Genomic DNA, 26,392 nt, shown 5'->3' on the forward strand with positions numbered 1-26,392 from the left:
AACATTCCTCAAAGCACCCAGACCTCCCAAATATCCACTCAGCCTGTTAGCAAACTCCTCACCTACCCTCTGATCCTTGAGCTTGCCAACATCCAGGCTAGGCTGAGATGGTACCATTCTCCCAAATTTGAGCTGAAACTTCGGAGTTGCTACAACAAGTCTGTCGTTAGCATTGAGGAACTGAGCACCCCAAAACAGGTATTTGCTTTCTTCTCAGAAACTACACATGCAATTCCGATGAAACTTAACCACAACCTTCATCAACAATGATGTACTAAAGTTTCTTCAGGGCATAAAAAAATCCATTGGTATTTACTTTCTTCTTCGTTAAATATTTTGTGGGTCATCCATGTCTACCAGTGGTTCCCTGGAAATCTTATCCAGCCACTACCAGGTAAGTGCCCAGGGGTATTGCCCCTATGTTTGAGATATCCTGTTATATATTGTTTTTTTGGCCCTGTCTCTCAACGGTGAGAAAGCATTTTAAATATTCTCAGATCCAGAAACGGATCTTGACCAAAATCGAATCATTTTTTTGTTTGGTGTGACATACCCAAGCGCTCCAACTAATTTCGTCCGAATCCCTCCACATGTTTTTGAGGTATTTTGTTCACAAGCAAGCATACAAACCGACAGACAGACAGGGTGAAAACATAACCACCCCCCCCCCCACCAAATGTGTTAGAGGTAAACATAAGGATAAAAAAGTTTAATGGAAGGACTGTCTCGATACAAATACCATGTGAAGTAAGCATGTATACAAAGCAATGAATGACAATCACTGGGGTCTTTTTGGACCCCAGAAGGATTTACTGTAACTCTGTGCAGCAAGGTGGGATCTTAAACCATATGTGTGTGTGTGTGTGTGTGTGTATAAATATATATATATATATATATATATATATATATATATATATATATATATATTTTTTTTTTTTTTTTATTGTCACATTTTGGAAAACAAGTGAATAAAACATGAAAAACATCGTATAACTCATATAGACACAAGTCGAAGACGTCATGCAGAGCACGATACTTGAAAAATCCATCAAACAAATTTGACCTCAAAAATAATTGGTGGTAGAATACAATGACCAAATATGTAAATCCTCTTCAAATTTCAAGTCAACCAGATGAAAATTAACAATTTTAGAAATTCCGCCTATGTTGCCCTTTTGGCCGATGTTGACCCCGAAAATAATTGCTCGGTGAATTCAGTGACCTGATATGCAAATCCTCTTCAAATTTCAAGTCAATCGGATGAAAATTGAGGATTTTGGAAATCTCACCTAAGTTGTTGACCTTTGGCCTTTGTTGACCTTGTGGTCTATGTTGACCTCAAATAATTGGCGAGTTGAATTTGTGACCTGAAATATAAATCATCTTCAAATTTCAAGTCAATGAGATGATAATTGAGGATTTCAGAAATATCACCTGAGTTGTTGACCTTTGGCTTGTGTTGACCTTACACCAATTGACCTTTTGACCTCAAAAAAAATTGGCTTCTTCCTTATGACAAACTCTACCATTTTTGGTGAAGCAGTGAAGTTTCGTGAAGATCGGTTTTGAAATTGCGACCTGTAGACGACAAACAGACAGACAGACAGAACAACAAAATCGACGAACCAATTTACTTCAAAAATATTCGATTTTGCAAGTAATAACACATCGAAATGTGGGCCTGGGGTCCAAAAAGGCACCTGGTGGAAGGATTAGGGTTAAGGTTGACCTCGAAAAGGGTGTTTTGCTAATACAGTCACACACACATACACACACAAACACACATACACACACACACAAACACACACACATACACACACACATACTCACATGCATACACACACACAAACACACACACACACACACATACACACACACACACATACACACACATACACATACACACACAAACACATGCACATACACACACAAACACATACATACACACACACACACACACATACACACACAAATGCATACACACACACACACACAAACACACACACATACACACACACACACACACACACACACACACACACACACACACACATACAAACTTACACATACACAAACTATGGGCGTCGATTGGTGGGGGATGGGGGGGGAATATGTCCCACCCCCCCACTTTTTATCAAGGGGGGGGACAACATATCAATTGTCCCCCGCCCCCCACATTTTTCATTGAACGTAAGTTACGTAACACAAAACGAGCTGCTCTAGTACAACCAGGCCGAGATGCTCCTCAAATACAAGAATAAATTTTTAAATCTCTGTGTGCATGTTTGTCTGTGGGCATGTTTGTCTGTGGGCATGTTTGTCTGTGTGCATGTTTGTCTGTGGGCATGTTTGTCTGTGTGCATGTTTGTCTGTGGGCATGTTTGTCTGTGTGCATGTTTGTCTGCGACCGCTGTTTCTCGACAACCACTGTCCGATATACTTGAAACTTGCCAGGTATATTGCTGGGGACCCGAGGATGTGCCTTTTCAAGGTTTGATATTAATCGGACAAGTGGTTCCCAACTTATGGTCTCCGTACTCGCAAGCCGTTCGTGTCTGCTTTGGCTTTGGGAGTTGGACCAAACCATTTCACGTAAATAGGGGGGGGGGTCCCAATACAGATGCCCTCTCTGGATATTTACTTTTTGCCAAAAACAACAAAAGAACTGTTAGTTTTATTGTTCTATTATAGTTCTATTAAAGATGATAGGTTAACAATTCAACATTGAGAATCCGTGCTTCCCAAGCCATGGTCTCCCTCCGGCCAAGCGTCCATAGCGACGTCGCTTTTTGCTCCTTCGATGTCGGCTCTTCCTAGTTCCGATCATTGCGAAGCAGAATTCGCCAAGCGTTGGATTGTTCACGCACTAACAGGGAACGTGACCTGGACATTTTGAGGTATGTTGGGACGTTTTCGGACTGTGTATCGTCATTTTATGAGTGTTTAAATAAATCGCGACTTCATGGCCCGGCGCGCCACGCCTCGGATAGTGTTAGGCCGCAACGGCTCGGGGCCCCTTTAGCGACCAAAATGGTTTATTTCACCTTTCTAACTTATATCGCTGGATGCCTGATGTTATTACCTGCACGATGATGTGTGTGTTTAATATTTGTGACTTTGCACCGTCGAGTTATAAGCCAATAAAGATTTCGCGGCCTGGTTTGCTGATTGAGATGGGGGAGCTTGTGCAGGATGACGCGGTTTCACTCTACCGGCTTGCACGAACCAACGGAAAGATATTTTGTAATTCTGTTTTCATATTTCGCAGTCGATAACAGTGGCCTAAACCCCAACGTTGAAAACCGGGTGAAAATCAAAGGAAAGTGGGTATTTTGGCGACTAAATTACCTTTGAATCTATGGGAAACATAAAATAAAATGCGCTGATTCACTCGCTTTTGCGGCGGTTAATGTAAATAATTTTTTCATCGGTACTTGGACTTAGGGGAGGTATAGAACAACAAAACGAGAGGTATCATTTGGTCGTCAGACTTATGAGGATTAAATTATAGATTTTAAAAGGTCGCTGTTGAAAAATATGCAAAATTCACCTCAGAGGTTCGGACAAACGAACGGAAAATTATTTTTGAATTCTGTTCTCGGATTATACAGTATATATAGGGTAGTAATGAGATTACCTCGAAAATCCGATTTAAAAAGGCTTAGGCTTTGTAGCTTCGCCGCGGCTTGCTATTTTTATGAGGGAAAATAACGTTCCGGAAGGAATTTCTCTTCCGCCATCGTCCGAATAATTTTCTTTTTGCACGAGGACAAAGACGAAGGATAGACCGACAGAATAAGGATAAAGGATAGACCAAATAAAAAATGCCCTGTTACGCAAAAATAACCCGTATGATTCACATGTCAAAATTTATTCAACCGAAATGTAATTCCCTTCTCGTTTCATGGAGGATATGGATATCAGAAAGTTTTTCGCGACAGCATCAAGTTGCACATCCCCGACCACTCTCCTGGAGCAATCAAGTTCCCAGAAAGAGGTGGACGATTCAAAGGAGAAGATAGCAGAAAAGGGTGCATGTGCGAGTACTCGGTCGAATTTCTCAGATCAGCCTTTTCAACCTCATGATGTCAGTTGTATCCCAGTCCAAATACTGCCAAACCGAAAGTTGAAGTTTCAACAACAGTGGTTGAAAGATTTTCTGCGGCTTCATTTTAATCAGAGCATCGGCGGTGTACTCTGTCACACCTGTACGGACGCTTCTCGTGAAAAACTTACCGAACTTGCCCGCTGTGCAGAAGACACATTTGTCTCAAAGGGCTTTCGGAACTGGAAAAAGGCTACAGAAAAATTCAGCCAACACGAACGATCAAACACACATAGGCTTGTCTCTGAAAATCTGAAATGTCGCAGAAGTCAACCTGGTGTCCATGTGCAGCTGAGCAGAAAACTGCTAGAAGAGCAAAGATCTGCACGGTCAGCACTTCTGAAGATTATCACCTCATTGCAATATTTAGCCGAACAAGGTTTTGCAATTCGTGGGAAGGATGCCTCTGAAGGGAATTTCAAAATGCTCTTACAGTTGCGGGCCGAGGATGATGCAAACCTCAAGACGTGGCTTTCAAGGAAGACGACGTTCACAAGTGGAGAAATTCAGAACGAAATTCTACAGTTGATGAGTCATGCCATCCTCAGAAATATCTGCAGTAACGTGAATGAAATGTCCACTCAGTTCGGACTCGTAACTGATGGAACGCAAGATATTCAGTGTAATGAGCAGGAGTCGGTGTGTGTGCGCTATGTGACGGATTCCTTTGATGTTCAAGAAGACCTCATCGGCCTCTAGAAAGTATCGTCAACAACAGGAGTATCACTTTGTAAGATGCTTCAGGATGTCCTAATTCGGTGTCAACTCCCTATTGAACACCTTAGAGCACAGACTTGTATTACGATGGGGCAAGCAACATGTCCGGAAAGTACAAGGGCTGTCAAGCACGGCTAAAAAAACTCCAACTGCTGGCCAATTATGTTCACTGTGGAGCTCATGTCACCCAAATCATTCCATCCAAAGCCCTACAAACTGCACCGTTCATAAGAGACTCCCTTGATTATGTCCAGGTACTCAGCAACATCTTCAACAACTCTGGAAAATTCAAGCATCTGTACTTGAATATCCACGCTGACGATGCTGACACTCCTTGCCCTACACGCCTGAGGCCAATTTGCCCACGCGTTGGTAAACTCGTTCTCCTGCCATGAAATCAATATTGGATAACTATGAAGCGGTACTGGATGCCCTTCAACAAGCAAGTGATGACTTTGGTACGAACACGGCATCGCGAGCCAACGGTATTCGAAGCTGTCTTTCATCAGGAAAGTGTGTTCTCGGTCTGTTTGCGTCATTGCCCATTCTCCAATCCCTTGAATACCTCAATAAGGCACTTCAGGGTGCACAAGTTACCGTCTCTGGTCTGCTTACTGCTGCAAAGGTAACTGCACAGAATCTCCAATCTCTCCGTACCGACCAGACGTTTAAGGAGGTTTTCGAAGCAGCACAACAGAAGCTCCAGCAGTGCCAACTCGATCCAGTGACCCTCCCTCGTGAGCGCAAGCTTCCGAAGAGACTTGATGGAGGCACACAGGAATACACTGCCAATTCTGCAGAGGAGGTATACAGAGTTGACTTTTTCAAAGTCATCGACAGTGCATCCGAGAACTTGAACGAGTACTTCACATCAACCGACCTCATGGCGTATAGGAACTTGGGTGAAATGCTCCTGTCTGGTCATTCAAACCACAAATAGTCCGCAAATATCCCAAACTGTCAGATTCCCTCGAGCAAGAACTTGGCTTCTTTCGTAACCAGTTGAGTGGTTCATCTGTTGAGGATTACCGTAAGATATTTGTAGACATGGTGCCGGAAGTCCGTCAAATGTTCCCACAGGTAGAACGTTTGCTTCGGCTTCTATTGGTTTCCCCAGCAAGTTCATGCGAAGTTGAACAGCCATTCAGCGCACTCAGACGTATGAAGACTTGGTTACGTTCCACAATGACCCAACAACGCCTCAACCATCTCATGATCTGTCATGTTCACCGAGATCGTCTGACTGCACTTGACCCCCAAAGACATTGTTACAAATTTTTTTTTTTTTTTTTTTTTTTTTTTTTTTTTTTAATTTATTTATTTATTTTTTTTAAACTGGATCGGCAGACAAGAGGGTTCATATTTTTGGCAAGTTTTAAGGTAAGTTGACCATACTCGTGTTATATCAATTTGTATGTCAGTCTAGTTTTCAGTTTATGGTTTGTGAATCAGTTCAAGGGTCGTGAGAAGGAGGCTTGATAAACAATTATATATATATATATATATATATATATATATATATATATATATATATATATATATATATATTTCTTTGAAATGTGTATGATTAATGTTTAATTAATTTCGCTCTGTCTGCTTACATTTGATAAAAAGATGGTCGATGGATGGTCAGATTAATTTAAGGGATTTGTGTGATCAGAAGGCAGCATGTCAACGAGCGTATAAATTCAAGAATTTGCAAGGTAGACTTGCTGTGTCTACACCGGCACGAAGTGGGCTTCGTGGTCTGGACATGCAATGTCCCCCCCACTTTTCAAAAGCAATCGACGCCCATGACACACACACACACACACACACACACACACACACACACACACACACACACACACACACACACACACACACACACACACACACACGACGGCGGGTCCACAGTGCAAACGATGATTGTCACCAGTGGCTGTAAAGGTGAAACTACCGACCGGTTTGCGTTCTTGTAAGAACAGAACATCATCAGAACAGCGCATCACATTCCGAAGTACAGTTCGTGGTTACATCTGCTTATCCATGGCACCTTCCTGGTGGTGTGATCCATCGTGTGAGCGCCAATTCAATGTCATCATGTCACATCGTACCTTTGATGTGATAAAGGGAATGATTACTTCATCATGAAATGCTGTATATACACTATACCAGCAATCGAGGACAATCACTCTCCAAGCCCTTTGTCCACGTTGGTAGTTTTCCCCCACCACCCAACAATTTTTCCCCGAATAAAAATGGAAACAAGCAATAAGGTCTATTTATTACGTACGCACAATAGGTTGGGTGGTCGTGGGACCGAAAAGCTCTGATAAGGGAAGAAGGCACTGTCGGGGAGTAAAGAAAGAAGGGTGTTTGATAGATAGATAGGGAAACAAGGGGCATGTACTGTACGTGGTATCAGGGTGAAGGGACAAAGGTTGATCAGCACATTCCAAACTGAACCTGAAGCATCACCTGCAACACACAAACGCATACATACGTTGTCGGGCGACGAACAGCACCATTAGAACAGCACCATTAGAACAGCACCATGGCCGTTTCGTTGGAATTTCCAGTTAACATTTAGAAACAGTTTACATCATGTACATGTGTTTGTACCGTGGTACGTACGTTGCATGTACTCGTTCCGCAGGTTTGTGGGGTACGTTGGGTTCAAATTGTATGACGTACTGTATTCATCCGACACAAGGATGTTGTGGCACGTGCGTGCTACGTCATTGTATGTGTAGTTTGAAAAGCACGTCCGCAGAGTCGCAGACACATCTGCATGGGAAACACGTCCGAAAGTCAATCCGTGTGACTGAGAGTACGAGTACCGACAGTACGAGTACCGACAGTACGAGTCAATGGAGAAAACTCGGCTCCGCCCCCTTCACTCCAGCAACTTCAACGAGACACGCCCCTTGTTTGCCAACTTTTCACATGAAGTTCGAGCGTCGCCTGGAATTCTCTGAAATGGCTGAAACTTCTGCGTACCCTCGTTTCGAACCAAGGGGATCTCGGTTCGACCAGGTACTCACCCAGGGCGACATCCACAAACTTACACTCATGTGTCATGAGCTTGAAGTGAATCACGTGTTGTTGGTTTGAAGTGTGCAGCCGCCCTTTATTATCACGAATATTAATGTATTCCTCACTTTTAATGACTTATTTGTGTTTCGGCAACTGTACAAACTTTCCTTGCGCATCGCCGCACATCCCATGCTCATGTACCAACTTTAGGCGCTCATTAATACCATGTTTGTACCCATCAGTGCGAATATATATATATATATATATATATATATATATATATATATATATATATATATATATATATATATATATATATATATATATATATATTTTTTAATTTACATTCGACAGATTTGTGATGAACTATCTAATGTTTGTATTAATTTTTGAGAAATAAGGAATATTTTTAAACCAGGGAAAGCGTTTTGTTAAAGTTTAATAATGTATGTTGCGTGTGCCACGACGCACGTGACTTGCTTGTTAATTTATTGATGAATGACTGACTCAACAATCGTCGAGTGCTTGAATGTGTAATAGTCCACAACAACAAAACGGGGTGGGGGGGAGGGGGGTAAAAAATGTAAACATGTGTAATCGTCATTTTGTCCTTATGCCTGGCAATTGACGTCATCATAACTGAACTCGTACGTGAATGAACGAATCTGAAGGACAGACGGTGGTGGTGGACTCACTGCATGCACCGAATTAGTTTGGCTCGGAGGATTGTAAACTGTGTTCAATTGTTCATCTGCTCTTGTTGGGGTCGTCGTCGTTTTTTTTTTTTTTAAAGGTTATTAATAAGAAAGCACTGCAAGTTGTGCTTGGGAAGCACGACTGCACAAAGAATGTACAGCAATATAAACCCTGATATGGTATTATAAAGGTAATTTTTTGTTTATAATTTAGTCCCAAATGGAAAGGTAAATTGGACTGTGGGATATTTAATAGGCCTCTTAATAAGCGAGTGTAAGTGCACAAAAAAACAAACAAACACTGGGGTTTAATGACCAATCACTAAAGGACAAGGCTCTGTGATGCAGTGCTTGGATTCTGGCACTGCACCAAACAGCACTTCCAGGTGAACCCCAGTTCCATCGGCATGACAACTTAGCTGTCAGTCCTGTGATCCACAAATGTGATAAATTATCTGCAGACATGTATCCCAAACTTGTTTTGCAAACTAAGTCTCGGCTCATGGGAAAGTGAGATGACAAAGGGTACAAGAGTAAAAATAGCTCTGCAAAGCTGGCGTAACCCCTCAGCCCCTTGACGCAAACCAATTTCAAGATGGTGGCCATATTGAAAATTGCAGTACACCCATTTTCGAAAGGAACCTTCCCCTACTCAACCCCAACACACCCAGCAAAAATGGATTTAATCAGACAAGGCGTTCTCCTCGAAATTGATGGAAACCAATTTCAAGATGGCTGCCATGGCGGTCACAGTGAAAATCGCAGCATGCCCATTTTGGAAAGGAACCTTCCTCTACTGAACCCCATTATACCTCGCCAGAATAAAATCAATGTGTGAAGCTGTTCTCAAGTTATTGTCCGGAAACCAAATTTAAGATGGCTGCTCTAGCCGCCATATTGGATATCAGATTGCGCTGAATATCGAAAGGAACCTTACTCTGAACACCCCCATTATATCACACAAAAATGAAATCAATAAGTCAAGCCGTTCTCAAGTTATTGTCTGGAAACTAAATTCAAGATGGCTGCCCTAGCCACCATATTGGATATCGGATTGTTCTGTATATCGAAAGGAACCTTCCTCTATCCACACCCATTATACCCCCATGAAAATAAAATCAATCTTTCAAGCCGTTCTCAAGTTGTTGTCCGGAAACCAAATTCAAGATGGCTGCCCTAGCCGCCATATTGGATATCACATCGCACTGATTAATTATCGAAAAGAACCTTCCTCTACTCAACCCCAACACACACTGCAAAAATGGATTTAATCGGACAAGGCGTTCTCGAAATCGAGGTCATCCATGCTTACCATGGTTCCCTGGTTATCTCAGCCAGCCACGACCAGGTGAGTGCCCAGGGGTGTTGCCCCTATGCTTTTCATATGTATCAAGGTGTATATAACCAAACATGTGGTTTCGGAATGTGGGATCACCCAATATTCCTCAGACCACAGGTGATGTTCACCAGAGTGGTCAATGTGAAACTGATTCGTACCATTCAGTTTGTTCCCATGTTGGATGATACTTGATGATTAACGAATTACTGGAATAATTTGTCATCGGGGATGTTTCTTTTCTCTTATCCATTCTTGAACCAAGAAGTGGAATGGTAATCCAGAGTCTCCATCATTCTGTTTGAATTTGGCACTCAGTCTGTGTTTTCAAGACTCACGAACATACTCTGACTGTGAGAGATTCTCCAGGGTATACAATCGGCATCTTCTCCGAAGTCGACATGATGAAGTGATTCACATCGCCAACATGATGAAGGCAAATGTTCAACTGATGGTAAAACTGTAATTCTGATTGAAGGTCACTTCCTTTTAGAACTTGTTCAACATGTCAGAGACATTGATTTGTTTTGATCATGACGTCATTTGTTTCATTATCTGCAATATGTCTGCTTTTCATTCAATTGGATTTTTATGATGAGATGATAATTAATATAAATGTTGAGTTTTGAACAAAAGTTTTTCTTTTCAATTGTATTAGAGCGTACTTTCTCTATATTTGGAATACTCTTTAGAATTTTTTTTTTTTTGGGGTGGGAATAGTCTCACAAAAATGTCCCCCTTGGCGAAATTGTATTTTCCAGTTCAATGCTAATTTTTGCAACTCCCACCATAACCTAAAATTATGGATTCGCACCTGCTTCCTAAAATACGGAACAGCGGGTACAGGCAGTGGTGACAGTGCAGCAGGTTCAGGCAGTGGTGATGGTGGTGTAGCGGGTACAGGCAGTGGTGGAGGTGCAGTCGGTGCAGGTAGTTGTGACGGTACAGCATATGCAGCCAGTGGTGGATGTGCAGTGGTGACGGTGCAGTGGTGACGATGCACCAGGTGCAGGCAGTTGTGCAGCGGGTGCAGGCAGTGGTGGATGTGTAGCGTGTGCAGGCAGTGATTGAGGTGCAGCGGATCTAGGCAGTGGTGGAGGTTCAGCAGGTGCAGGCAGTGGTGACGGTACAGTGGATGCAGCCAGTGGTGGAGGTGCAGTGGGAGCAGGCAGTGGTGACGGTGCAGTGGAGCAGACAGTGGTGATTGTGCAGCGGGTGCAGGCAGTGGTTGAGGTGCAGCAATGGAAATTGGTAGAAATGAGGTATGGAAGACAGTTTTTGTGGGTGATGAGATTATTAAATATGTTGATTCTTCCTTCTGCAGGAAGGATCGTAGACACAGAATTATGTGTAGTTTTAAAGAGCGGGAGTTAGGGACATTGAAGGAAGGGTAAACGACATTGTGTCGGGTCATGGTCGGAAGAAGTTGGTTGTGGTACACCTTGGTGCGAATTATGTAGGGAAAGTGATTACTCAGAGGTTTTGAAAATAGATACAGGATATTGGGAAAGCGGCTGAAAGCAAAGGGGTGTGAGGTCATGTTTTCTGGGATCCTCCCAAGATTAGGAAACAACATAGAAATTATGAGCAGAGCAATAGACGTCAACCAATGGCTGGAAGAATGATGTTGGGGTAGAGAAGGTTTTACATTCAAGAAGCAGTGGGAATCATTGAGGGCACAAAAGGAGTGTTTCCAGAATGATGGTCGTATATGAAATAGAAAGGGAACAGCAAGGTTTGCAATGGGAATTGACGAAGGAATTCAGGCTTTGTTAGGTCAGCGGAGGGTGGGGAAGCCATTAAGGAAGGAACGGATGAAGTAATTGGGATGAACAAGACCAGGCAGGAAAATAGAATTTCAGGAAGGGAAAAGTTAAACATATTCTGTACCAATGCCAGAAGTTTAAATAATAAGCTGGAAGAGCTTGACACCAAAGTGGATAACGAGGAGTACGACATAGTTGCAGTAAGTGAGACATGGTTTAAGGAGGAGAGAAATTGGAGGACAGGATTAGAAGGCTACAAGGTGTATCAGTGTGATAGGAAGGAGAGAATAGGAGGAGTAGCAATCTGGGTAAAGGACAGCATTGCATCAAGAGAAAGGGGTGACATTAAGGAAGGAATAAATGTTGAGGATTCTGGATGAGTAGAGATTAGTGATTGTAAAAACAGTAAGATGTTGGAAGGATGCTTTTATAAGGCTCTGGGTGTGAAGGAAGAGGAGGAAGGAGTAGGGCTCTTACAGAAGATCCAGGTTGGAGTGGAGAAGTAAATAAACAGCTGGATAATCTAAAAGAAAATATGGCTCCGGTTCCAGATAGTATTCACCTGAGAGTATTGATGGAAGTGGCTGAGCAGGTAAGCGAGATGTTAACGGATATTTTCAAAAGTTCACTGGAGTCAGGACAGGCACCGGAGGATTGGAGAGTAGTAAATGTAACACTACTATTTAAGAAAGGATCCAGGGAAGAATTGGGAAACTATAGACCTGTTAGTTTGACTTCAGTTGTGGGGAAGGTGTTGGAGACATTAATTAGGGACCAGGTGAGGAACCATTAAAACAAATACAAACTAATCAAAGGTAATCAGCATGGGTTTACCAAAGGTAGTTCCTGTTTAACAAATCTTTTAGAGTTCTATGAAGCAGTGTCTGATTGTGTGGACGAGGGAAAGACAGTGGACATAGTATATCTAGACTTTAAGAAGGCATTTGATAAGGTACCACATCGGAGGTTGTTAGCGAAAGTGAGGGCTTGTGGAGTGGCTGGTGAGGAAGCAAATTGGATTGCAAACTGGCTTCGTAGTAGGAAGCAAAGAGTGGCTGTGAGTGGGAGGATGTCAGTAGTGGGGTGCCTCAGGGATCAGTACTCGGACCATTACTATTCATTATTTACATCAACGATTTGGATAGTGGGGTGAATTGTAAGTTTTCCAAGTTTGCAGATGACACAAAGCTTAGAGGTGAGGTGGATAGTAGAGGGGGTGGTGATCAGATACAGGAAAGTATTGACACTTGTATAGATTGGGCAAAAGACTGGCAGATGGAATTTAACCTGAGCAAGTGTAAGGTGTTGGGGATGGGAAAGAACAATGAAAATAGAGATTACAGGATGCAAGGGGTAATTTTGGAGCGTGTCGCACAGGAGAAGGACCTGGGGGTGGTAATAGATTTGGGAGGTAAGCAGGCAGCACAGTGCCAGTCAGCTAGAGGTAAAGCAAATGGGGTTTTAGGTTGTATTTGGAGGGGGATCAATTATAAATCAAAAGAGGTGGCGTTAACATTGTACAAGAATTTAGAGAGGCCACATCGAGAATATTGTGTGCGGTTTTGGTCAACACAACTTAGGAAGGTCATAGATGCCATGGAGAGGGTTCAGAATTGGCCTACGAGATTGATTCCGTGCCCACCGAGACTCAGCTCTGAGGAGCGGCTGAAGGAGACAGGGCTTTATACACTAGAAAGGAGGTGGTTCCGAGGAGATGATATTACAAATCTGGAAACCATGCGCACTCAACATTCAGGTCCCAAAGTTAGCTATGTCAATAAGTATGTGTACAGTGAGAATCCATCCCCTTCTGTCTAATGGGAATTACATGTTTGCGCTACGGGTTATTTTTTTTAGTTCGGTTTTTTTATACATCCACAACGATTTCTCCAAGATCGATAACATCGCCGACGCCATTGCCCACGTGTGTTCGACCATGCACGTGAGCGGAGATTTTCATCGCCTCAGCTCCGACTCCACCCCTTTTCCAATCACGCACAGAGGGCGACTTTCCCACGACACCCCAGCCAATCGGGTAATGCGAGCGAGGTTGCTGTCCTTTGACCAATGGGACTCCTCCACTGTGTGAGGGGCGGTCCACGTGATGTCACCACGCCTCCCGGACCAATCAACGGACTTGGCGCCCGTTTTGGCCAGTGACAGAGGCGACGAGCGCATTTGCGCGCCAAAAACCGTCCAGTGAGGGAGATCGGGTCGGAGGAGGCGGCTCCTCCCCTCTGGAGAAGGAGGGGATAATTGTCAGCGCGATCGGACGAGAGAAAAAAGTGTCGGGGCTGGTGTCGGGGCTCGTGTTGGTGGTGCTCGTGGTTGGTCGAAGTGTCGGAGTTCGTTGTTCCTGTGGTGGTGGTCGTGTTGTTGGTCGACCACCCGCTCCCCGGTATTCTGGCCTGCTGGGCGCTCCTTGGTGGTCACCAGTCTTCGCTCCTGGTCTTCTCCTCGGTGCTTTGTGCCAAGCTGACCATGTGGGTTCGGGTCCCTCCACGTTGTTCGCAAAGGAGCTCACAGGCCCTTTGATGACTCGAGCTCCGAAATTGCGATCGACCAGCCGCGCGCTCGCGGCCAGGTAGCGGATCTGACTTCGGAGTGGAGTCGGAGTAGAGTTCTGACTCCCAGCCAAACTATCCTCCTCGGATGGAGAGCCGAATAAAGACCCGGCGGGGTCCATTTCTTTTTTGGGTGTGCGTGTCTGTGTGTGGGCCTGTCTTGTCAAGTGGAATCATGTAAGTGCTTTCTTTTGCTCATTGTACATTACATTTCTTATTCGGATAACTCTGCTCTTTGTGTGCTTCCCTTCCCCCCCATTGTAAATAAATCCTCTCTAGTTGAATGTCCCAGCTCGTCCTTGTCCATTCTATCATTGGTTTGCCGCGCTGCAAATGGGAATTAGGAGGCCTCATTGTTGCCGTAATCGTGCAATTGGCCGGCAGGGTTCTGGTACTCTCCGCTCGGGGTACGACTCTGATCCGGTTCGGTAACGGCCCGGATCACGCAGATCCTGCCGAGGGTGAATTTCCCCGGTAGTTTGGACGACGTGGGTATTTAGGTATATTGAAATTGGCAATTGACCCTACCCCACGTGGTCGACCGATTGGCGATCTTCGGTCCGATAAGGGACCTGTGACCTTTTGGATTTATCTGAAAGGTACGACCTAAATTCCAGGTGTTCGGTGGAGCCGACCATTCTACTGCTCCCCCTAGCTCCTGTGCTCTACTGCTCCGGTGGATCTACTGTTCCCCCGAGCAGTCGTGCTCGCCACCGAGATCCGGCCCCACAACAATATGATAGAGATGTTTAAGATAATGAAAGGTATAGATAAAATAAGTGCAGATGAATTATTCAACAGAGTAGACAGTGCTAGGACCAGGGACCATAGCCTGAGAGTAAAGAAGAGGAGAGTTAAGACATTAGTAAGGCAGGGGACTTTCACTCAGAGAGTAGTTACTGCATGGAATGGTCTCACTGGAAAGGTAGTGGCAGCAGAAAAGGTAGATAAGTTTAAATTAGAATTAGATAGGTACCTGGAAGTTATGGAGATAGAGAGGTATGGGGTTGATGATAAGACTTTTAGGTAGTTTGATTATTGATGTATGATTGTATGAATGTGTACAGAGTAACCTGGTGTTGGCTCAGTGGTTAGGGTGGCGGCTTGGGATCCTAAGTTCCTGAGTTCAAGCCCTGTTGGCTGCTGAATTAATACACCAGGGGGTTGACTCAGCCTGTCATCCTTCTGAGGTTGGTGAAATGAGTAACAGTTCCAGTGTGTGTACTGGTCGAGGGGCACTGCATCAGCAACACAGTCGCGCTTCAAGAAATGATAGCTACCCCGGCAACTAAGCTGCCATACGACCACAATGTGTACGGAGTGCTGTTGGTGGGGGTCTCATCAAGAGGTGTTGTGTGTTTGATGTGTGTTTTTATCCAAGCCCATGTCCCCTCCCCTGGGGAAAAAATGCAAAACTCCAAAAAAAAAAAACCACAAAAAACATTTTGCATTTTCTTCTTTTGATATTGTGTTGATAGATTAGTGTGGTGTTGCGGTTGTGCAGCCATGATGGGCAGAATGGCCTCCACCTGTGTCTAATTTCCTCGTGTTAGGTTAGGGCAGGATTTTGGAATTTTGTCATTGTGCAGGCAATAGCTCGCCTACTCTTCCGCGAAGGACACAGTGAGATCATCATCCACCGATCAATGCCAGCAGACGGGACACAAGTTTAACGTCCATCCGAGAGACGACACCCACATTGATGAATCACCCTGCCTGTGAAACACCGGGATGACAGTTTATAGTCTGGGCAGCTCGGAGGTCAGTGTGCGTTCCTCTCGAGTCTAGACTATCCAGCCAGCCTCGGAAGTAGACTTAGTGGCCTGTAGTTGAGAGGATTTGTTTTTGCAACCTTCTTTTGTATTGAAGTGATGTTGGCTTTCTTTCAAATATATGGAAGCCAGCCTTAGGTTTCCATCGTGTACAGCCTTTTTTGGCTGCTGGTTGCATCATTGATTAGGGGCGCGGCTATGCCATTGTTGTTGTGCCCGTTACCAGTCCACTGATGCTCATTTCGTCGACCTTGGAAGAATGACAGGCTGAGTCAACCCCCTGGTGTTAATTCTGCTGACAAGGGGGCTCAAACTCAGGACCCTTGGGTCCTAAGCCACCACCCTAACCTCTGAACCAATGCCATGCTAGCCTTAGGTGAAGGACAGTCTGAAGAGAGCAGACAGAGGCTAAGCGAGTGGGATTTGATGTTAAAGTGGAGGAGAATTTCAGAACATAGGCAATGATGCCATCTTGCCCCACCTTGACTCTTCCCAAGATGGCAGCATTTTGGGAAGAGTCAAGGTTGGTCAGACCTTTCTCTTCCCTCTCAGGTTAAAAAAAAATAGTCAGTCCAGCAGGTTGCATCATGCAATGATTCATTTCTGTATGTCAGATCTGATGCCTTCAGAAATCCTAAAGTATACCTTTTGATGAGTTATCCTAATCGCGGTGTAGATGAGTCTTGAATGAAATGTGGTCATCTGCTGAGCACAGATTTCTATTAATGACATCTTTCTTCACTGACTAATATGTACTTAAGAATGCGTTATAGAGGACTTCATCCTTAACTTGCTCCTTTCTCTGAGGCTCTTTATTAAAACTTGAAAATTTTTTGATTTTAATGATGACTGCTGAATGGTTATGTTAATTTTTATTTGACATTAAGTTCTGCCATCAGTTTGTAATCGTGATCTACCTGCTGCTTCGAGTTTGGCTCCGTCACCTTTGTGTGCGCCGAGTGCGTCGTCATTGGAATCACAAATTGTTTTGGTGCCACTCTGTGTCGGGAAATTTTTCATCTCGGCATCATTATCTGGCGTGCTTCATATTATTAATTTCCGAATGCCCCACCATTCGATAATCCATTGAATGTGGAATAAACTCCTGAAAAATCCACCACATTCAGAACTAATGCAATTGATATGACTAACAGAACCCATCTTTACGGATCGGTTAATTCCCCCACTTCTATGATGTCTATGGTGTATCGGCTTCACCAGGCGGCGCTATATGGTTTGGGCACCACAGGGCCTGTACGCAAGCTTCGGAGCGGATAGTCCACATAGCGTTGACCAGGGAGGTGGAGATGGAGGGTGCTCCTGCGATCACATCCCTCAGGTCACAAACCACCTGTGTGCGACGAAGCAGAAGACCCTGGGAAGGAATTGGGGAACCAGCGAGTGAACAAAGCTCAGGAGAGGAAGGACCTTGAAACGCGAACCCTCAGGAATGGACACTCATCCACAAGCCATCCCTCGTAGTGCACGTTGGATATTTATGGTTCTTGCTCAAGGAGGCACCTTGGACGTTCATTGGCTGTCCTGCAGGGGACGGGGGGGGTGGGGGGGAGAACGGCTCCCACCTATTGTAGCATCATGGTCTCCCATGTCCTGCTCTTATGTGTGTACACATAACCAGATGTGCCAATGGTGCCATGTGGCTCTGCATGTCCTCCTCTCATTCAGGCCACGAGGACCTCTGGCTCTGCAGGATGGAAATTTGCACACAAAGACAGATTATGTGGGGAAATCTACCAAGATAAAGCACACAGTGTATTTGTCTACGTGTCTGTCCCCCTTCATAAGGACGATTTGAATTGGCTTATGAAGGCCGATCTTTTAACTTGGTGGTGTGTTCACTACGGTCTATTTTTCAGAAACTCGGGGCTATTTGGGGCTACCCTGAACCTCTGGGCTATTATTCTCTACCCTGTAAAACCCCCGTGCACACCCCATGTACAACCACCACCAGTTTTCAACCTATTTTATTCAGCGGCTTAGGAATGTGTCCAAGTCAAAAATACACAAACAAAGAAAAATCCCTATAACGGACACTTCTAGAATCATCGTAGGATTCACATTTTACTCTTTAAAAAGAAAAAAAAAAGTGAAGTCAATGGAATATCAACACTATAAGAGAGATGTCTTGTTTGTGTGTCTGTCTGTGTGTGTGTCACCATTTTTCTCTGAGGTTATCAAACGAATCTTTGTCAAACTTTCAGAGGTTCATTAGTGAGTGTCACAGAGTGTTTTAGGCAAAAAAAGTTTTTAAGTTGAATTATTTTTGGGGGGTTTTTCTTTTTAATCGCTGTATCATGCCTAAGCCTTTGTAGCTAGTAGCTATGTGCAAGATAATATTAAATGATCCCCAACTCCATTCCTAAGTGTGTGTCGGGAGATGTTTTAGGCCCTGACAAAAAAATAGAAAAAACACAATTTTGATTTCTTCAAAATAGCAACAGGGTTAGAACAGAACCGGGCAACGCCAGGTACCCCCGCTAGTATTTCATAATGTGATGGATTAAATCAACAGGACATTGATCAAGGTATGTTAAATACCGTGGGAAGCATGTAGTAGCTGTGATTTCAGGCATTAAACCTTCGTCAAAACAATAATCGACACTAGCCTTCACCAACTGATGAGTTCTTCATTCTAATATTTAATAAAATAATGTATAATCTTCATTTGGAATAGAGTACGTACAAAATGGCATATCGGCTTAGAGTATACAAAATAAATTTGATGTTGGTGGTTTATTTTTTAATTTTCAACCATTGGTGTCCTCAGTAGCTGTATGTCCAGTAAATCCTGGCCATCAGCTTTTATTGAGAACAGTGTTCATACATCTGGCCATGCCTGCCTTTTAAAACTGTATGCTTCATGTGAGACTATCCACGAAATCCCTTCTCCAACAAACGTCATGGCATCACCTTATCTGCCACACCAACACTTTCATAACATCCACTCAGAATGGCTCTGGCTTCTCTTATTCAACATGTCCATATGAATGTGCATCCAAAATTGATCATGCACATTATCAACCAACAGTGAGACTGTACTGCACTTCTGCAGATTGATTCCCAAATTAGACAACATCCTCAAGATGTTCCCCCTTTTGCTGCCAAGTTGACGTCATAATATAGGAACTGTATGTGGTCTGTTTGTAAGGCTGCTCCTCTGATCAAGTTGAACTGTTGTGATATGTTTTAGAACATTTATCAATGAATGCCAAGTATTGATCTGTTATCTTCGCTGTCTTTGTTTCATTCGATTGCGAAGCAAGGAACGTTTTTACCTGGTACAGACATACAGTGATCATGTGAGAAATTCTGGTGTTAATTTTAAATGTCACAATACAGTAATACTTGGCATTGTTAAATAAAATTAATCATTTTGCTTTATGAAGAAGCTTCAACTGTTCGACAATATTCCTGTGCTCATGTAATATTCCGTTTCACATCGCTACAGATACTTAGGCACCATAGAGCGATTAAAAATGAAATCATTTTTTCAAATTGTTCAATTTTTTTTTGCCTTAAACGTGCGTCGGCACTCACTGATGTATATCTGAAAGTTTGACGAAGATGTGTTTGGCCACCTCTGAGAAAAATGGTGACAAAAACGGCATTCTCATAGTATAAGATTAAATATACTCGTATATGTGAGTGTGGTTGGGTGGTGGGGTGGTGACAAAAAAACCATGCACATCATGCCTTCCAATTTGACAAGTCAATGAGACTTATCCCTTCTGTTCCCTGCCCCACAAGATCAGTACTTAAAGAGAGAATGTTCTATGGGGGTCTGCTTCAGTCTCCTGCTGACAAATACTGCATTTCATGGCCTTAGAACTCAATGCTTTTGCGCATTCAGTTGAGATGCAGTTGTGCTCGCTCATTGAGCAGTCATATTCCATGGAAGTGCAAATGAATACCTCACTTGTATAACCGACGAGTTGTGAACAGCCAATAAAGTATTTGGATCTAAAACACAATGACAATGTTTGGCCCGAGAGGGCAGTTTGAAGAAATCGTTCCACTAAAACAGGTTGCAGCTAATATTGGGCACAATCTCAATAAAAGTTCACCACTCTGCCACAGGATACCAGCAAGCTGGCACTCATTTTGCCAATCTCAGAAGGATGACAGGCAGAGTTAACCCCACCTGGTATTAATTCAACAGCAAATGGGATTTGAACTTGGGATCCTCGGATCCCAAGCCCACCACCCTAACCATTAAGCCAACACCAGGCATGCATCACTCGATAGTCTTGACAAAGTCGAACCAAAAGTCACTCTGAAATAATGACGTGTTGAGTGACTCGTGAATAGGGATGAGAAAGGCTTGTACGTAAAGGCGCGCAAGCTTCCAACATGTCATCTAGACCAGCTCCCTTGAGTCCTTGGCCTTTGAGCATCCTGTGTGTCAATTGGCTCTCTGGAAAGATGCAACTGATTGGCTACTCGAGTTCACATGTTTGCTTTATTACAAATATTCGCACAATAAAGAAAAAAATTATGAATTATTGAGAAAATTAGTGAGTCCACTGCACCTTGCTTCTACAACCGACGAGCTGTGAACAGCCAACAAAGTATTTGGATCTAAAACACGAAGACAATGTTTGTCCCTAGAGGGCAGTTTGAAGAAATCATTCCGCTATAACAGGTTGCAGCTAATGCCGAAGGCCAAGGAGCTCCAAAAAGTATCCTGTTGTCTGTGATTTATCGCAGAAGTAAATTGTAGGATTTACATGCCGATGTTTTTTGAAGGGACAAATGCAGGGCACTGCATCAGTGTGTGCATTGCATGAACATGGAACTTGCCAAGAATAAGGGGTTTGAGGGTGTTGTGCCTTAAATTTGCTGAAAGTAATTAATAACTCAAAACTGTAACTCACAAGCTCTGCTGTTCTTCCAGGACACCAGGAGACCCTTGACAAAGGGAGTTCTTTTTGAACTGGTACATGCAGTGCCGTCAGAAAGTATTCACACATTTTGTTGATACAGCCTGAATTTAAAATGGGTGAAATAAAAAAAAGTCACTGTTCTACAAAAAAAAATACCCCTTCATGTCAAAGTGAAATTTTGTTGTTTTTTTTAGAATTTTTTACAAAATAATTAAAAATGAAAAGGTGAAATATCTTGCATCAATAAGTGTTCAATCCCTTTGCTATGACACTCTAAATTGAGCTCAGGTGCATCCAATTTTCTTTTTATCATCCATGAGATGTCTCTACTCCTTTATTGAAGTTCGCCTGTAGCCAATTCAATTCATTGGACATGATTTATAAAGAAACACACCTTTCTATGTAAGGTCCAACAGGTGACACTGCATGTCAGAGCAGAAACTGTACCATGAAGTCCAAGGAACTGTCCGTAGAACTCCGAGATAGAATTGTGAGGAGGCATAGATGTGGGGAAGGGTATAAAACAATCCATTATTGACTCCACTGTCAGCACCCTTGCAAGGAGCTGCTTCAATGCATTCACCACTGTCTGAGCAAATGACCCCTTCATTACTAACATCCTAACTCTCCTCTTCTTTACTCTTAAACTGTGCCCCCGTTTCCTGTCGGTGTCCATTCTGCTGAGAAAATCTGCACTTACTTATTTTGTTGAAACCCTTCATTATCCTGACCATCTCTATCAGACCCCTCGCAATCACCTCCTTTCTGATGTATAAAGTCCAGTCTCCTTCAGCCGTTCCTCGTTGCTTAGTTGAGATCGGCCTGGAATCAATCGAGTAACCCAATGCTGACCTGCAACTTTGTCATTTCCCACTTTTGACCTCTGTCATTCTGCTCTTCCAGGAGCTTTAGCTTTTATACAAAAATGATCTTAAACCACTGATTAACAGTAATAGTGATTGATCACTTTCTCTCTCCAGCCAAAAAAATAAGCAGTTGTGTTGGAATGCAAAATCCAATTGCTAGGTAATTTTTTTTTTTTTTTTTTTACCAAGATGCTCTGTAAAATGAATAATAACAATGGGTTCTTGTAATTATATTCTGCATTTAAATATTGTTTTCTTCTTGCAGTCAACATTCTATGGAAGATTTCGACACTTTCTCAACATCATTGACCCAAGAACATTATTTGTGACAAAGGTAAATGATTTCTCACGTCTGTATAACTGAAAGAACTGAAAGAAAGATTTATAACATTTGTATATCTTTGTGAACTCTAAAATGGAGCACTGTATCAATAAAAAAATATTTTCGAGCCATTTTTAATGTTCTTCAATGTACTGGCAGGATGGCCTAGATGTACGCACACTCACCTCTGAGCTGTCTAGCCTGGGTTTGAATCTCGACCCAGCTATGAACCGTCATCTCAGTGTATCACAGGCAGAATGTGTGTGCCGTCCCTCGGATGGACGTTAAATGGGTGTCCCATCTGCCAGCATTAGTTGTTGAACGATAAAGATCCCACGGTGTCCTTCGCGAGGAGTAGTTGAGCTCCCGCCAGCACCCTGTCAAAATTACAAAAATTCCGCTCTGACGTACAGGGGGCACTGCATCAGCGGCACAGCAACGCTCCCAGCAATGATGCTGGCCAACAGCTACATTCTGCACACAAAATAATGGAATAGAATGTCCCTCGAGTAATGTTGAACCGACATACGATGAACAGGATTCCTCAACAATAAAAGCATTTGCCAAAACCGTCCCAAGCATTTTCTCCTGTCGCTCTTTGTCATCTTCATCAAATTAATTATTTATCCTTAATATTTTTTTTATTTTTTTAATCCAGCATAGTCGGTAAGCAATGCATATAATTTTAAAATGTTATTTTTAGGTCAACATTTGCTTCGGGTTTGATCCCAAATGCACAGTATGTGAAATGTAAGTCTATTTATTCCCACACGCCATCCATTAACTACTTTTGTTTCTGTGTGAAAACCTGAGTTCTCGTAAGTGTTAATTGGTTAGTCTAGTCTTGACACATTTGCATAATGTGTTAACTTTGTGTTCCAAAATAATTATGTTTCCAAAATAATTATAATGCGAGTTCTCTTGCCTGTTCTTTTTTATCAAGTAATAGTAATTATGCGAGCAATCTGATACATTTCTGTTTACAGGTGTCACTTCAAAAGCATCCATTGTGCACCGAGTGTAAAATCTTTGCTCGTTGCGGATGTGGAGTTTCCCTTTTAAAGTGCTTTCAACTCCATTGAGCATATTGGAAATAGGAATGAGTTGTACAGTCCATTCTCAGTGATGGATTTGCCTCCGTAAGTCACAATTAGTCTTGTTTGCCATGCAGTGACTCGCGGAGCAAAACCAATGAATCTCAGAATTGAATTGATACTTGTTAATATTTGGATGTCGATTACGTTATGTTTGCTTTAATTACATTGTACTCCTGAACTTGGGCATCTGCTGATTTTAAATAAAGTATATGTAATATATATATATATATATATATATATATATATATATATATATATATATATATATGTATATATATATATATATATATGACACCTTGCCATGATATGCAGTGGTCTCGGCCCTCTCGTAGGTAGGTGGGGATGTCGGGAGGGGGTTGGCATGCACAGTTATTGTTCACATAGCTGAATGGGTTGCAAAAACCCATTAACATGATGTTATATTTCACCCTACACACAAAAAAATCGTGAATGCTTCAAAGCATCATTGTTAAATTTATTCCTACTTTAATTTACTCTTACGTTTACTTCATACTTTCAAATAAACCTCTCAAAGACCAACCTCTGTCTTTTTTTGGCATTGTCCTCTTGAAAAAGAGTATCGCAATTCTTCTGTGTTCAGAAGTTGTTGGCTGTTTAACCATTTATTCATAAAAATGCGGAAAGGTTTGTCATATCTTTTGTTCCATGTTCATAGTATTCATAAGACTGATTGTAGCTAAGTGGTTAAGGTAGCTAGCTTGAAATCTTAAGGTCCTGATTTCAAGCCCCTGTCGTGTCATAATATAACACCAGGTGAGTTGATTCCACCCGGCAACCTTCCGAGATCGCCAAAATGAGTACCAGCTCTGGGGAAAAATGACTCGTATGAGTATCTTGTGTCGGAGTGTTATTGTACCCCAGAGCCTTTGAGGATTGTACCCCATAGTCATCCAGGATCGTACCCCATAGCCATCCAGGATCGTACCCCATAGCCATCCAGTATCGTACCCCATAGCCAATGAAACAGCCTTGAGAGTCCTATGTGCCTGCCAACATGAAAGGAATGGTTATTATTATTTATTAATGGAGCTCCATACTCTTTAATTAACAGAGCTTTGTGGCTTTCATATCAAGTTGGGAAACATTTCCAGGCAAGAAGCAATCCTGGTTGGGTCACCACTTTGTTGCTGGATACTCCAATAAAAGTGGCAGGAATTTGTCATTTGTTCGGGGTGCCAGCGGTAATGCATCTACCCTTTGAAAAATACACTGTGTGGTCTTTAAGATCCTCCAAAAACCAACACTGTCCACTCGACATAACCTTGAGATTATGAAAAGAGCAAGTACCACTTGTGTTTATTTGATGCACTGATCTATAGCCAATTTTGTGGTTAATTAATCTTTACTGTTGGTGCCAATCCCTCTGAATGTTAACTTCAAGGATTTCTGAAACATTTCGGTATTTTTTGCAGGAGTGTCGAGTTAAGAGTATGTTGTGTAGTCAAATAAGTAACCGATATGTTTGTAAATACAGATAAATAATCAGTGACTCCAGCCCTCGGTGTGCGTTTATTCAAGGTGCAGCAGTGCAAGCAAACATTGCAGTGGAATTCAACAATGTAGATAATTTTTCGAACTTTATGGACAACTTGTGTATCAATTTAAGCCCCTTGAAGGAGGTTCTCTTAAAGACGCAACAAGCAACATTCCCAAAAGCTTGCAATTTTCTTGCTATAATGGTCGAGTGGTTTGAGCCTTGCAGTTACGATTGCAAAGTGTACACCTGTGCAGCGATCAACCTGTTCAGATGCAGACACTTTCAAAGCATACAGTGGAGCCATACTGATTAGTAACTTGCATAGTGTTATATCACCTCCTGCACAGCATAATGTCTTTGTAACAACTACCCATATTGACTATTGCCCACAGCGATGAAAATTGTATATTTTGCTGGTAGTTTATTTTTACTGGAGGCTGTATTATTATTATTCAAGGTAAGTGTGCCCACCGGCCAGCTCAAGGCATCATGCTTTTTAGTGCTACCTTCGAGGTCGCGACGCCTCAGGCCCTGGTTCCCTGTTGACACCTCGGGCCCTGGTTCCCCTTTGGCACCATCGGGCCCTGGATCCCCGTTGGCACCCTCGGGCCCTGGTTCCCTGTTGACGCCTCAGGCCCTGGTTCCCTGTTGACACCTCGGGCCCTGGTTCCCCTTTGGCACCATTGGGCCCTGGTGCCCCGTTGGCTCTCTCGGGCCCTGAATCCCTGTTGGCACCCTCAGGCCCTGGTTCCCCTTTGGCAACCTTAGGCCCTGGTTCCCCGTTGGCTCCCTCAGGCCCTGTATCCCTGTTAGTGCCCTCAGGCCCTGGTTCCCCTTAGCGCCCCCGGGCCCTGGTTCCCTGTTGGCACCCTGTTGTACATTTTGCTGGAAGTTTATTTTTGCTTGAGGCTATATTATTATTCAAGGTAAGTGTGCCCACCGGCCAGCTCAAGGCATCATGCTTTTTGGTGCTACCTTCGAGGTCGCGACACCTCAGGCCCTGGTTCCCCTTTGGCAACCTCGGGCCCTGGTTCCCCGTTGGCTCCCTCAGGCCCTTGATCCCTGTTAGTGCCCTCAGGCCCTGGTTCCCCTTTGGCGCCCCCGGGCCCTGGTTCCTTGTTGGCGCCCTGTTGTACATTTTGCTGGAAGTTTATTTTTGTTTGAGGCTATATTATTATTAAAGGTAAGTGTGCCCACCGGCCAGCTCAAGGCATCATGCTTTTTGGTGCTACCTTCGAGGTCGCGACACCTCAGGCCCTGGTTCCCTGTTGACACCTCGGGCCCTGGTTCCCCTTTGGCAACCTCGGGCCCTGGTTCCCCTTTGGCAACCTCGGGCCCTGGTTCCCCTTTGGCAACCTCGGGCCCTGGTTCCCCTTTGGCAACCTCGGGCCCTGGTTCCCCTTTGGCAACCTCGGGCCCTGGTTCCCCGTTGGCTCCCTCAGGCCCTTGATCCCTGTTAGTGCCCTCAGGCCCTGGTTCCCCTTTGGCGCCCCCGGGCCCTGGTTCCTTGTTGGCGCCCTGTTGTACATTTTGCTGGAAGTTTATTTTTGTTTGAGGCTATATTATTATTAAAGGTAAGTGTGCCCACCGGCCAGCTCAAGGCATCATGCTTTTTGGTGCTACCTTCGAGGTCGCGACGCCTCAGGCCCTGGTTCCCCGTTGACACCCTCGGGCCATGGTTCCCCATTGGCGCCCTTGGGCCTTGGCTCTCTGTCAGCATCCTCAAGCTGTG

The 26,392-nt window shown here is 43.5% G+C and overlaps 1 protein-coding gene across 16 annotated transcripts in view; it reads left to right on the forward strand.

Annotated features, from left to right (window-relative positions):
• Window positions 1-7,380: 7,380 nt before the first annotated feature.
• The window catches only part of LOC147015668 (sideroflexin-5-like), a 380,656-nt gene continuing 361,644 nt past the window's right edge, over window positions 7,381-26,392 (forward strand). For 3 of the 16 annotated variants that reach the window (XM_085848047.1, XM_085848062.1, XM_085848060.1), the window contains exons 1-2: window positions 7,381-7,840; window positions 22,009-22,077. In XM_085848047.1, coding sequence (XP_085704173.1) covers window positions 7,409-7,840; window positions 22,009-22,077 — 501 coding nt within the window. In that variant the 5' untranslated portion in view covers window positions 7,381-7,408. The remainder of the gene's footprint in view (window positions 7,841-22,008; window positions 22,078-26,392) is intronic. The other 13 variants (XR_015049781.1, XM_085848053.1, XM_085848063.1 and 10 more) reach the window with 12 other exon arrangements.

Source organism: Eptatretus burgeri, chromosome 12, assembly GCF_056783735.1.
Source record: "Eptatretus burgeri isolate ZD-2024b chromosome 12, Ebu_testis_v1, whole genome shotgun sequence".
Lineage (NCBI taxonomy): Eukaryota > Metazoa > Chordata > Myxini > Myxiniformes > Myxinidae > Eptatretus > Eptatretus burgeri.